The sequence below is a fragment of the Aphidius gifuensis genome, linkage group LG3, assembly GCF_014905175.1.
Source record: "Aphidius gifuensis isolate YNYX2018 linkage group LG3, ASM1490517v1, whole genome shotgun sequence".
NCBI classification, from domain to species: Eukaryota; Metazoa; Arthropoda; class Insecta; order Hymenoptera; family Braconidae; genus Aphidius; species Aphidius gifuensis.
In genome coordinates, this window is record NC_057790.1 from 13,403,351 (window position 1) to 13,418,580 (window position 15,230).

At 32.7% G+C, this 15,230-nt stretch overlaps 1 protein-coding gene and 1 long non-coding RNA gene across 2 annotated transcripts in view; both read right to left on the reverse strand.

Moving 5' to 3' along the window:
- LOC122851995 (unconventional myosin-XVIIIa) overlaps nucleotides 1–12,906 on the reverse strand; it is a 144,966-nt gene extending 132,060 nt beyond the window's left edge. Inside the window, 1 exon segment of the mRNA XM_044151540.1 lies at nucleotides 11,817–12,906. Coding sequence (XP_044007475.1) covers nucleotides 11,817–11,951 — 135 coding nt within the window. The 5' untranslated portion in view covers nucleotides 11,952–12,906.
- Nucleotides 5,630–11,568, reverse strand: LOC122851997. Its single transcript, XR_006373783.1, has 3 exons — nucleotides 11,378–11,568; nucleotides 9,033–9,036; nucleotides 5,630–5,643 (listed from the first exon to the last, which is right to left on the reverse strand). It is a non-coding gene; the product is annotated as an uncharacterized LOC122851997 (long non-coding RNA).
- Nucleotides 12,907–15,230: the final 2,324 nt, after the last annotated feature.

Sequence of the window (15,230 nt, forward strand, 5' to 3'; positions counted from 1 at the left end):
TATATTACAAAATGAATTGAATTATGAAATAAAACATAGCTGAAGTTGGCGGACACTTTGGCGGCACAACGCTCGTAGCGCAGGGATACATAAGGTGCTGGGGCCCCGTTCCTAAAAATTTTATAATTTTTTCATAATAGTATACTATTGAAACAAAATTTTTGCTGGATAATACTTTGAGTTAAAACACATGTTTGACAATTTTATTGATTTTGCCAGGATGATCCTTGTAGGTAAAAAACCCGGAAAACTATTATATGTAAACCAAGGTTTTTTTTTTCTAAAAAACTTACAGTTGCTACCTCGTTATTTATTCGTCAATCGATAGATACAATTTAAATACATAACTTAGAATTTTCTCGGATACCTGAGGGTGGTCCTTGGGGGTGGAAATTCCGGAAAACTAGATTTTTAGTGTTTTCATTTTTTTTCTAAAAAACTTATAGTTGCTACCTCGTTATTTATTCGTCAATCGATAGATACAATTAAAATACATAAATGAGAATTTTTCGGATACCTGGGGGTGGTCCTTGGGGGTGGAAATTCCGGAAAACTAGATTTTTAGTGTTTTCATTTTTTTTTCTAAAAAACTTACAGTTGCTACCTCATCATTTATTCGTCAATCGATAAATACAATTAAAAGACACGACTGTGAATTTTTTCGAGTTACTCAGGGTGGTTTTTGGCCGTGGAAAATTCGGAAAACTATCTCTACAAAAAATTTATTATTTTTTTTCTCGAAAACTTACCGTTGCTACCTCGTTATTAGAGCGTCAATCAATAGATACAATTGAAATACATAACTGAGAATTTTTTCGGATACCTGAGGGTGGTCCTTGGGGGTGGAAATTCCGGAAAACTATGAATTTTTGGTGTTTTTATTTTTTTTCTCAGAAATTTACAGTTGCTACCTCGTTATTTAATCGTCAATCGATAGATACAATTGAAAGACATAAATGAGAATTTTTTCGGATACCTCGGGGTGGTCCTTGGGGGTGCGAATTCCGGAAAACTATGGATTTTTAGTGTTCTTATTTTCTTTAAAAAAACTTATGGTTGCTACCTTATTATCATTAGATACAATTAAAATACATACGTGTGAATTTTTTTAAGTACCTAAGGATGGTCCTTAGGGGTGGGAAATTCGGAATTCAATAGAATTATTTCTTTTCTCGAAAACTGACAGTTGCTACCTCATTATTAAAGCGTCAATCGATAGCTACCATTAAAAGACACTACTGTGAATTTTTCCGAGTTACTCAGGGTGGTCCTTGGTGGTGGGAAATACGGAAAAAAATCAAAAATCCCGAGGGAAGTCACTCCACAATTTAGTGTGCACCAGATTACAGATTACCGGTAATCATGTAATCTTTCCATTGATTACACAAGATTACTTTTTTTGTAATCACAAAGAATCCCAGTAATTTTTTATGATTACACTTAAAATTCAAAGATTTCAAAAAGATTACACGAGATTATTGAAGATTATTGAAGATTACACCAGATTACAGATTACCTGTAATCATGCAATATTTCTAATGATTACACAAAATTACTTTTTTTTTTTGGTAATTACAAAAGTTCCCTGTAATCTTTTATGATTACACTTAAAATTCAAAGAAGAAAAAAAAAAATAATGAAAAACGAATAAAGAAAAAAAAAATTAGTATACTATACATGTGCATGTATACACGCGCATGCGCGATCTGAAAACAGAGAAGGGAAGATTACTGAGATTTTCTGTAAGCATATCAAGATTACAAGAAATTTTTGCAGATTACAGATATACGACGTAAGATTACTGGTGATTACATAAAATTTTTAAAGATTATTGATGATTACAAAAGATTACAAGAGTAATTTAGATTACATCGATTACAAGATTTTTCCGTAATCATTTCTGTAAGATTACAAGAGATTATTGAAGATTCTTCTCCCGATGTACACCAGATTACACAAGTGACTTCCCCCTCGAAAAATCCACAGTTTTCCAGAATTTCCAGCTCCAAGGACCACCCTCAGGTATCCGAGAAAATTCTCAGTTATGTATTTTAATTGTATTTATTGATTAACGCTTTAATAATGAGGTTGCAACCGTAAGTTTACGGAAAAAAAATAAAAACACTGAAAATCTATAGTTTTCCGCATTTTCCACCCCCCAAGGACCATCCTGAGTAACTCGGAAAAATTTACAGTAGTGTATTTTAATCGTAGCTATCGAATGCCGATTGAATAACGAAGTAGCAACTGTAAGTTTTCAAAAAAAAAAAAAAAGTCTATAGTTTTCCGAATTTTCCAACCCCAAGGACTACCATCAGGTACTCAAAAAAATTCACACGTATGTGTTTCAATTGTACCTATCGATTAACGCTTCAATAATGAGGTAGCAAGTGTAGGTCTTAAAAAAAAAAAAAAAAAAACTTTTCAAATTCTTAGTTTTCTTCTACTCATTATCAATTGATCATCGCTCGTAAACATGACCAACAATAAACAAATATATAATCACAAAATATTTTGATAAAGTTAGAAAAAATTTACATATGTATTTATAAATATATATTGTGCGCTTGGATTTCCGCGCGCAATACTTGCCTCCCCACTCTACCGGCAAACATGCTGGCTCCGCGTATGTGCGAAAAGAGGAAAGAAATAATGAAACTCGGGGCCCATGGAAATACCCTATGGATCCTTGCATGTTGGGATTTCGGCCGCTGAAGTAGCCGCCAACTTCAGCCCCGTAAAATAAATTGAATTTCTATAGAAAAACTGGCTACCCAGGGAAAAATCATTAGATCAAATCAGATCTGACCAGATCGAATCAGATCATATTTGATTTGGCATATTCCAGATCAAGCCAGATAAGGATTATTGGACAATTTCAGATCTGACTTGATCTGGATAAAAACTTAAAAATTTAATAAAAATAATTTCAAATTAGTCAATGCTCGATTGGAGAATTTGGTTTTTCTTCTTATAGTTTTAATGAAATACAATGAAGAATTCTATATTTTTACGATAAATAATTGACATCACTTGGACTTGAACTCAATGCTTCTGGTGTAAAATTACAGAGCCTTACCTACTTAACCACGGCAGTGATTATAAATCGTGAGAAAAATTTGTCTTAAGGAGGTTATGCACAAATTCATTGCGGGTGTTGCGGGGAGCTTCTGACGTCACAGACAAAACTGAAATCTGGCTACACTGTAAAAAAAATAAGTGAAAAGCGCCTGCGCCCCGTATACAATATATGGGATTGCGGGTATGTGTTTGTGTTTGAATATGCCATACGTTGCCACATCTAATTTTTGTAAAGTTTATAATTAATTTCTCATTAATTGACCGATCAACATATGAAAATTTTTCGCGCAATTAATAAAACTCTGTTTCTAGTATATGTGTGATTTTTTTCAAGACTTTTTCATCATTTTTTCTATCCGAAAAAAATGGTTGAAATCTCCATAAGAGCCAATGTTAAATATTATTTTCAATAATTAATTACAAAAAATTGAACCGATCAACATAAGAAAATAATTATACCGTTGTATTCAGAATGAAAAGATCTACTTGTGTACAAAATTTCAGAAGATTCTCATTATATTTTTTAAAAAAAGAGTAATTTGTGCATAACCTCCTTAAGCATTCATTCGCCCGTGCTCTAGTTTGATCTGAGTGCAAATCAAGTTTTATCAAACTAGATCCAGTCAGATCAAGTTTGATCTGGTCAGATAAGATTTGATCTGAAACCTGATCAAGTTTAATCTGTACCCAGATCTGATCAGACCAAATTTGATCTGATTAGATCAAATCTTATCTGAGGCAGATCAAATTAAATCAAATTAGATCCGGCTCAGCTATGGTGTCTGATGGTATGATGATGATTTCTTAGTAGCTGTGAACCACCACAGTTTTCACGCTCAGGGATATGCAGACGATATAGCTATCGTAATACAGGCAGGGAATGCGAATACCGCCTGCAGCAGATCTCGAATTGCACTAAGTATAGTGAAAAGGTGGTATGAAGGCACAGGACTACATCCCGGACAAGACGGATCTGGTAGTCTTCACGGGTAAGAAAAAGCTAGAAGGGTGGAAAAATCCGAAATTCTATGGCAAAGAGATTACCCTCGAACTCGGTCAAACATCTGGGTGTTCTACAAGATAAGAAACTGAATTGGGCATTGCAAATAGAAAGAGTTCGAAACAAGGCTGTTATGATGTTATATACGCTCAGAAGAATCTGCGGTAGAATCTAGGGTATTAACCTAAGAATCATGGCCTGGATGTACCAGGCGGTGGTCATACCTGCGGTGGTGCACGGGGCTATTATTTGGTAGAAGAGAACCAGGCAAGTAGGAGCCAGGGGTCTTCTAGAACAGGTCAGAGGGTTAGCACTGAGAGGCATTACAGGGACGCTAGTAAGTCGACCCCTATTTGTGCTCTGGAAGCACTATTAGATATGCCTCCGCTACAATTGTTCTTGTATAATCAGCCCATTATGAACATTTTAGTGATTTAAACATGACTTTAGGGTGGTTTTAGGGTGGTTCAGAGAGCAAGTGTCCCTTGATTTTTTAACGGGTGTTTAACTGGTGTCTGACAGCATTTTCTGGTTTGAAAAAAATGTAGATAAGGGAAAAATTAACCTGGTAAAATTATGTAGATATTGTGTGTTTGGCTATAATTGAGACTAAGTGAAAGATGTAGCTAAAAAAAATGTCTAGCTAAGTAAAATATTAAGTTAACTAAAAAATGTAGCGTCTGAGTAAAAGATGTAGGGGTGAAAGAAAAGATGTAAATAAGGGAAAAATTAAATTTTAAATACTTTTAAATAACCCAATTTAGGGCTTCTTTTTGCCACTGATGGCGCTTGTTTAATTTTTTTTATATAAATTCCACATTATCTATCCAGCCTTTTTTTCACCACAAAGGGTTGACTTTCCTGGAGTACTATTCTTGGTCCCGTATCGCGGGAGTTATTGCAGATCTCGCAATAACTATTTGCCGACAAGAAATGTTCGTCGCGACCAAAAAACAAAAAGGCGCTTGTTATTGCTTTCATATAAATAATACCTTATTGTTGTGTTTACATACCACTATGGCAGCTTCACATGAAAGCAACAACAAGCGTCTTTATGTTTTTCTGTCACGACGAACATTTCTGGTCGGTAAAATGCGAATAGTTTGTGAAGTGTAATTTCCTTCACTTTACTATTTTTACATTTATTTTAATTTCAAATAATAATTTTAAACGAAGACACGAAATTTATATTTAATATTAAAAAGAATAAGACAATTTATTTAATAATGAGACTATTTAATATAATAATTTAACAAGACACAATATATATATATATTACTGGTTGTGAGGTGGCATAGCCACATCACCAATACAAATTTACAAGTATAGTTCGGACACACCGTTTGGCTTGGTGGCCGGACTAGAAGCGAAGAGAGCGGATTCTCAAGCAACAAGGAGTAGTGAGGGTTCTCTCGTACCCACACATATATACACGGCTAAAACACCTCACTGACTACGTCACATGACATGTCAGTGTGGTGGGAGACATCAAATATTTCTATCTCGCTACAAGTTATTGCAGGACCCGCGATAACTCCCGCAATACATGACCAAGAATAGCACTTCTGGGCAGCGTTCTTTCGTCAATTTTTTTTCAGTGCATCATGACCACGCATTTGCGCAAAGGTGACAAAGCACGTTAGTTTTCAAGTGTTTGTAAGTGTGTGTAACGCACACATATATACTTTAAAAATTTTAGGGTACGTTCCAAAAATCTCTCGGAAGCGCGGAAACGGCGCAGTAGACAAAAAAATATAGGAATTAAACAAACTAAAATGTTACTGGAGGTTACTGTAGATTGTAAACAACAAAATTATCCATATTGCAATATGTCACGTGCTTTCGTTACTTATGACAGTTGTGAAAAGTATTTTTATAATTATTATTAATAATTAAACAATAATATTTTTTGGATTTGTAGTTATAAAAATTCAGGGGATATTATCATATCCGAGACAACATGTTTTTTTGTTGGTTTATAGGAAATATTCTCAGGATTACGGGAAGAATACTGAAAAAATTCTTACGAGTGCGCGAAGTGGTTAAAAATCGAGTTGAAATATCGAAAAACGGTTATTTATCGGTTATATATCGTATAGTTATTAAAATAACAATTAATTTCAAAATTTAATAATCGCAATCAATAAAGCTCGTCAAAGAGATAAAAATGTCTAAAAAAAATTGGACCAAACGGTTATAATCTAAATTAATATAAGAACAATAGAAAGCTAGGAAAAAAATATCAACCCCCAACATAGTGTTTAAGGGGGTGGTAGGGGGGTGAAAACGTTAATTAATTTTTTTACTAACTTTAAAATGAAAATTGGGGCATGAAAATATTTTCTAAATTAAAAGTCAAGTAATAAAAACCTAAAAAAAAAATAACAACCCTTAACATAGCGTTTTAGGGGGTGAAAAGGAGTGGAAACGCGGATTCTAGACAATTTAATTTTTTTTTCTATCTTAAAATCAAAATTGGGGCATAAAAATATTATGTAAATTAATAATTGACTAATTAAAAGGAATAAAAAAAAAAATCAACCCCCAACATAGCGTTTTAGGGGGGGGGCAGGGGGAACGGAAACTTCAATTTTTTTTTTTACTGACTTTAAAGTGAAAATTGGGGCATGAAAATATTTTGTATATTAGGAGTCAACTAATTAGAAGCAATAAAAAAAATATCAACCCCCAACATAGCGTTTAAGGGGGTGGTAGGGGTGTGAAAACTTTAATTGATCCAGGCAAGTTCTGTTTTAAATGGGCATTTTAAAAAATTTTACCCGATTTTGACGAAAAAATTATTCTAAGGGTATTTTGACCTCCCGATTTCAATAAAAATATCAAAAAAATTCTATCCCTCCGGGAAAGGGTTAAAAAAAATTAATTAAAATTAAAATAATCAATTTCGCGATTCCTGTTAGAATTAGAAAAAAAAGTTTCAAGTAAAAGTTGTAGAGAATAATTTTTTAGGGGGGGTAAGTCAAATAAGTTTTTTTTTTTTAACCATCCGTTTTCGAGTAATTAATTTTTAAAGTTTTATATTTTTTGATTAACGCGTTTCCCCTCACGAGCCCCCACTCAAAACTCTCCTGTGCGACCGCGATAGATATATAAAAAAGTGAGATAGTTTTATTTCGACCCGACGCTATCCGACGCTTCTCGACTGTACCCGACTTGACGCACACACACATCACAGCTGTTGTATTTACACGCACCGTGAAAGTATTAGTGACATAAACTTTTCAATTCGAATTCTCTCAATTCTCGCGTCGCCGACTCGGAATAACAACAAAAGCAATTGTTAATAAAAAAAGAATCTTAACAAATAGCCCCACCATTCAAAAATGCATCGATTTTGAAAATTCTTTTTTCGTCATATTATAAATTAAATAAACTATCGTATGCGCGTAATAAAATTGCTATTTCTATTTTCTCGCGGACCGTAATTATTTTTGGGGGAAAAGGGGTGGTTTTTTCGTGAAAATGCCCTGCAACGAAATTAAAGTACTACAATTAAAGGAAATTTTCCCGTTTTTATTTTATTTTTCGGTCCATTATTAAAAAAGTTATTCGATATTTCACGGACAAAAATATTTTTTTTTTTATTCTTTTCGCGACGCGTAATTATTTTTGGGGGAAAAGGGGTGGTTTTTTCGTGAAAATGCCCTTCAACGAAATTAATGTACTACAAATAAAGAAAATTTTCCCGTTTTTATTTTTTTTTTCCGTCCATTATTAAAAAAGTTATTCGTGATTTCTCCGGCGAAAATATTTTTTTTTCTATTCTTTTCGCGACGCGTAATTACTTTTGGTGGAAAAAGGGGGGTTATTTCGCGAAAATGCCCTGCAACGAAATCAATGTACTACAATTAAAGAAAATTTTCCCGTTTTTATTTTATTTTTCGGTCAATTATTTAAAGAGTTATTCGATATTTCTCCGACAAAAATATTTTATTTTTAATTCTTTTCGCGACGCGTAATTATTTTTGGGGGAAAAGGGGTGGTTATTTCGCGAAAATGCCCTACAACGAAATCAATGTACTACAATTAAAGAAAATTTTCCCGTTTTTATTTTATTTTTCGGTCAATTGTTTAAAGAGTTATTCGATATTTCTCCGATAAAAATATTTTATTTTCAATTCTTTTCGTGACGCGTAATTACTTTTGGTGGAAAAAGGGGGGTTATTTCGCGAAAATGCCCACAACGAAATCAATGTACTACAATTAAAGAAAATTTTCCCGTTTTTATTTTATTTTTCGGTCAATTATTTAAAGAGTTATTCGATATTTCTCCGATAAAAATATTTTATTTTCAATTCTTTTCGCGACGCGTAATTAATAATAGTAAGTAATAAATAATTAATATTTGCATAAATAAATAAAATTTTAAAAAATTTTTTTTGATTTTTTTTTTTTTTTTGTAAATATCTATTGTTAATAAGGAAAGACAAAAATTCATTTATTCTATAAGAATCTACACATTTTCTACTTTATATCACAATTTTTTTATTGTTAATATCCCAAGATTGAATTGTTTAAATAATTCAACAACAAAAAAAAAGTGTATAAATTTGATAATTTTTAGTTGTTGAATTGTTTAAACAACTGAATCTTGGAATATTAACAATAAAAAAAATTGTAATATATATAAGTAATAAAATTTATTTATTTAATAAAAAAAAATTATTTATTTATATAAAATAAAATAAAAACAGGAAATTTTTTTCGGTTTATGTACATTAATTTCGATATATAGCATTTTCGCAAAATAACCACCCCTTTTCCCCCAAAAATAATTACGCGTCGCGAAAAGAATTAAAAATAAAATATTTTTGTCGGAGAAATATCGAATAACTCTTTAAATAATTGACCGAAAAATAAAATAAAAACGGGAAAATTTTCTGTAATTGTAGTACATTGATTTCGTTGCAGGGCATTTTCGCGAAATAACCCCCCTTTTTCCACCAAAAGTAATTACGCGTCGCGAAAAGAATAGAAAAAAAAATATTTTCGCCGGAGAAATCACGAATAACTTTTTTAATAATGGACGGAAAAAAAAAATAAAAACGGGAAAATTTTCTTTATTTGTAGTACATTAATTTCGTTGAAGGGCATTTTCACGAAAAAACCACCCCTTTTCCCCCAAAAATAATTACACGTCGCGAAAAGAATAAAAAAAAAAATATTTTTGTCCGTGAAATATCGAATAACTTTTTTAATAATGGACCGAAAAATAAAATAAAAACGGGAAAATTTCCTTTAATTGTAGTACTTTAATTTCGTTGCAGGGCATTTTCACGAAAAAACCACCCCTTTTCCCCCAAAAATAATTACGGTCCGCGAGAAAATAGAAATAGCAATTTTATTACGCGCATACGATAGTTTATTTAATTTATAATATGACGAAAAAAAAATTTTCAAAATCGATGCATTTTTGAATGGTGGGGCTATTTGTTAAGATTCTTTTTTTATTAACAATTGCTTTTGTTGTTATTCCGAGTCGGCGACGCGAGAATTGAGAGAATTCGAATTGAAAAGTTTATGTCACTAATACTTTCACGGTGCGTGTAAATACAACAGCTGTGAGTGTGTGTGTGCGTCAAGTCGGGTACAGTCGAGAAGCGTCGGATAGCGTCGGGTCGAAATAAAACTATCTCACTTTTTTATATATCTATAATATAAAACTTTAAAAATTAATTACTCGAAAACGGATGGTTAAAAAAAAAAAACTTATTTGACTTACCCCCCCTAAAAAATTATTCTCTACAACTTTTACTTGAAACTTTTTTTTCTAATTCTAACAGGAATCGCGAAATTGATTATTTTAATTTTAATTAATTTTTTTTAACCCTTTCCCGGGGGGATAGAATTTTTTTGATATTTTTATTGAAATCGGGAGGTCAAAATACCCTTAGAATAATTTTTTCGTCAAAATCGGGTAAAATTTTTTAAAATGCCCATTTAAAACAGAACTTGCCTGGATCAAATTATTTTTTTTACTAACTTTAAAATGAAAATTGGGGCATAAAAATATTTTCTAAATTAAAAGTCAACTAATAAAAACCTAACAAAAAAATTACGACCCTTACCATAGCGTTTTAGGTGGTGAAAAGGGGTGGAAAAGCGGATTCTAGACAATTTAATTTTTTTTTCTATCTTAAAATCAAAATTGGGGCATAAAAATATTATGTAAAATTTTTATATATTTATAAAAGATAATTTTTCCGGCCTCATTAATTCCTTAGCTTCATCTTTTTCTTAGCTATTGCTTGTCCTTAGTCATTTATTTATTTAATAAATAAAATACATGTTATTTTATTTTTAAAAAATAAAAATGTCCAAGGAAAAGCAGTAGCTAAAGAAAGGATGTGGCTAAGAAATTTATGTTGCTCAAAACATAATTTTTCTGGCCACATTAATTCCTTAGCTACATCTTTTCCTTAGCTACTGCTTTTCCTTGGACATTTTTATTTTTTTAAAACGAATAACATGTATTTTATTTGTTAAATAAATAAATGACTAAGAACAAGCAGTAACTAAGGAAAAGATGTAGCTAAAGAAAATTATATGGTTAAAATTTGAGTTACTGAGAGATCACGTGGGTTTTATCCGTTTTATCCTGTTTTAAACGTTTTATTCATGGTCAATTGTAAACAACTCAAAAACTCACAATGCCCATCCCTGGCGTGGAGACACCACTTTTGAAGCCGTCGTGTCAGTCGGCACCCGTATTCAGAGGATGTTCTCATTAGGGCTTTTTTTTCCGATGGCGGCGCTTGTGAACTTTTTATATAGATTTTACATAGAAAAGCTTCACAAGCGCCACCATCGGAAAAAAAAGCCCTAATGAGAACATCCTCTGAATACGGGTGCAGGTCTGGTAAAAGCATGTGGCCCCTAGCATAGTTTTTCGACCAAGTTCTATGCCATAGCACTTGTGTCACTATATCTCACTAGAAATTTACTAGAAAATGGCCGCCAAGGACTAAGTTGAAAAAATGCTGCACGCAGCATTTTCAGCATAGAACTGCTAACTTCACACTAGTTTTTTTTTGATACAGCCAACATTAAAAAAATGCAACAACAATGGTTAGCGTTGTTAATAAATTTGTGTGTTTATATTTACACATGTATAGTACATATGTAGAATGATTGACTGTCAAAATATCAAATTGTCAACAAATAAGAAAGATTATATTTTTATTTATTTTTTCTGTGTTTGTAAGGAAGTTGGTACAGCTGAAACAATTTCAAGAAACGGTTAAAACGCCGCCCTAGGGCCGTTATATCATCAACTGGATAGCTATTCTCGACATAATTATCCCCTGTACCGGGGATAACATGAAAACGCTCAAAAGCGATATAGTCGTTTGATGGAAACCATTGAAAAAGATACAAATAAAGCCATAAATTAAGGTGAATTTCCACAAAATAGTTATCCCTGTCGCCGGGGATAACTGAGGGGATAATTATGTCGAGAATAGCTATCCTGAACTTTTCCTTCCATAGTGCTATGGCATAGAACTTGGTCGAAAAACTATGTATGCTAGTGGCCACAAGCCTTAACACTGATCTTATGAATGCAAAATTTATTTTGCATTAATCTTCGTCATTTTACGACTTTCAATTTATGAATTTATTAACGTGTAACGAAAAAACTTATTAGCACTTGCCTTTGAAAACAAAAAAACTATACATAATTGTACATACAATGAAAATTAAAAAACAAACAAACCTCATCAAGTCTGAGCAATTCTTCGGTAGACATACTTCCTCCATCCCTTTTTTTGATATCCTTCCTTACTTTTTTTTCTTTTTTACGTTTTTCTTTTTCATCTTTTTCAGATGCCTTTTTCATAAAATTAAACATTTTTGTATTTTTTGGAGATTACAAAAAAATAAAACATTCGCAATTATGGATGAAAAGAGCCACTCATATGAATTTCAAAATGTCACAAAACGAATTCACTCACACTGATATTTTTTCGATGAATTCTTATATTCTATCTTAAACTGTGCACAACAAAATAAATTCTTTTTTTCTTACTTGACTAAATCTGTAAAATTTGAACGTAATTTGACGTTTTTGATATAGGTACTTTATAATGTATTTATGAAAAAATTTCGTAGGGCGTGTCTTAAACTAGTCTCCTAACCTCTTTCCTGACAAGTCATTATCCTTTGAGTATTTCGAAATTATTAAAAAACTCGATGTATTTATGTGATACTTTAAGATATCATATTCGTTTATCTAGTGAATATGATAGTGAATCCAACGCTGTTTTTCTTATACGTCAGCAAAAAATACAACTAACAAAATAAACGAATAATCGTTATTACTACAGCAAATCATAATAACTACACCATTTGCCAATCATTTTTTGAAAATCCAACATATTATTAGCATATTGAACAAAAAATAAGGGCCAAAAATCAACAGTTATAAAATTTATATTTATATAAAATTAGCTGTTGATATATTTTTTGAACACACCATTGATTATATCTGTTGTAGCAACCAATAATCCAATATATATTTCTGACGGGGAAATTTTTAGCAATCCTAGATGTTCAAACCAGCTGAGCATCGTTCCATTCAATGCTTTATTTTTATTCATGAATTACATAAAAGGCAGTCTTTGGTTTTAAAAAAGACAAATAGAATAAAGATCTTTAAGTCCATCGGTAATTACAGAAAAATTATGATAACATGAGGTAGCTTGGAATTTGTTATAAATACTGTAACCCGTCAAACGCACAACATTACAATGCTTTATAAACTTTCGTGGCAGAAAGTTGCTAAATCTTAAGGCCTCTGTCGACTATACGTATACATATCTACAGATACAGTCCTACATGTAGGATGTAGTTCTTCTCGTTCTTCTACCAATATCTATGCCACAGCGATGTGTCTTTGGCCGATTTTTAAGTTTAATACATTACGCGTAAATGCGCGTAAGCTACTGTAATTTACATACGATGCTGCACCCGTATTCAGAGGATGTTCTCATTAGGGCTTTTTTTTCCGATGGCGGCGCTTGTGAACTTTTTATATAGATTTTACATAGAAAAGCTTCACAAGCGCCACCATCGAAAAAAAACGCCCTAATGAGAACATCCTCTGAATACGGGTGCTGTTTTGAGAGCCTCTGTTTTACTACAGTCCATATCGCAGGGCAAATTTTTTACAATTTAGGGCTTTTTTTTGCCGGTGATGGCGCTTGTGAAATTTTTTTTAAATAGATTTCACAAACAAAAGCTCCACAAGCGCCGCCAGTGGAGGAAAAAAGCCCTAAATTGTAATTCCCTGTGAATTAGTCTACAGTGGTCTGCAGACCGTCAATGGAAAGCAAGCTGCCACTGAGTGTTTACATGGTATCTCTTATAATGATTAGGAAACATTAAACTATTAAAGTGTTCACAGTTATTGGGTGCATTCCTTTAATAAAAAATTTTTTTTCGTTTTGCAATTTCGCCCTGTAATACCGACTAAAAACTAGAAACAGAAAAAACGACAAAAGTGATAAATTTCTCTATGCAATATTCCAGCCTTTACAGTTTACGATAATGTGTGGTATGAGCTATGTGACAATAACAAACAATCACAACAAGTCAATTTTCTATTTATTTCAGTTTGATATAAACATTGAACAGTTATCCATCTAATAATTGGAAGCCAAAAAAAATAATGTCATGTGCCAGTACTGCCACTACACGAAACAGCTTTTTCCTATAAAATTTTGGCCGGTATTACAGGGCGAAATTGCAAAACGAAAAAAAATTTTTTATTAAAGGAATGCACCCATTTTAGCATTATTAAACAATCATAAAAAATTAAAAGAAAAAAATCTTAGCTCAACAAGTATAACAAAATATTGGGTATTTTGATTTATTTTAGCGAATGGCTGAGGAATTGATGAAGATTACCACACGCTTTTTTCAGTTTCATTTATTCTCCAACTACATTTGCCAAAAGTATTTTACCCTAGCGGAACACTCAACAACAGCTTAAGGTATAACCGGCCAAAATTTTTGGGGGCGTGTCTTAAATATACTGCCTATGCTTTTTACATAGATAGTTTTTGCGTTGCCAACCCCAAATAATTAAAAAAATGGATCTTTCTCGGTCGTTTGTGACTTATTAATAATACTTTTTACTATAGAACCTTATCATTTCGTCTATGCTATTGCATAATGAATCATATTCTTGTAATTTAAACAATTTTAATTAGTTTTTATTTTCTCGTAATGACCCCGGCAATAGTGCTTTTTTTGTCAGTTTGCAACACTGATCTTGACGCCATCTTAATATCTATTTCATGAATGTATGGGTGCGTTTCGTGGCTATACAGTCCCAAGAAGACTAGAAATACAGCACCCGTATTCAGAGGATGTTCTCATTAGGGCGTTTTTTTTCCGATGGTGGCGCTTGTGAAGCTTTTCTATGTAAAATCTATATAAAAAGTTCACAAGCGCCGCCATCGGAAGCCCTAATAGCATCTAATCTCTGAGTGCTGAAACTACTCCTATATCGCCTGTAAATAAAAACCGTATCGCTATGTGGTCGCCGCATAATTGAGGGGCGCTAGTAGTACCCGGGTAACGTACGCGACTTGTATCACTTTTTTTTTACAATGCGCACAATACAAACATACTCTGACAAACATCATGTGTATAATGCTCTATTAGTGTTTGTCAGAGTATGTTTGTATTGTGCGCATTGTAAAAAAAAAACGATACAAGTCGCGCACGTTACCCGGGTACTACCCGGCATTCTCGTTGCTGACCACGATAGGGCCACAGGTCGTCCTCCTGTAGTCCAATTCACAGGGCAAATTTTTTACAATTTAGGTCTTTTTTTTGCCGGTAATGGCGCTTGTCAAATTTTTTTTATATAGATTTCATATACAAAAGCTCTACAAGCGCCACTAGTAGAGGAAAAAAGCCCTAAATTGTAATGCCCTGAATTGGACTGCTGTATTTCTAGTCTTCTTGTCTAGTCCGTACGAACTTCAAAATGGCGGAGTTTGGAAATATTTTGATCCTTTGTTGTGGTAGACCTGCACCCGTATTCAGAGGATGTTCTCATTAGGGTTTTTTTTTCCGATGGCGGCGCTTGTGAACTTTTTATATAGATTTTACATAGAAA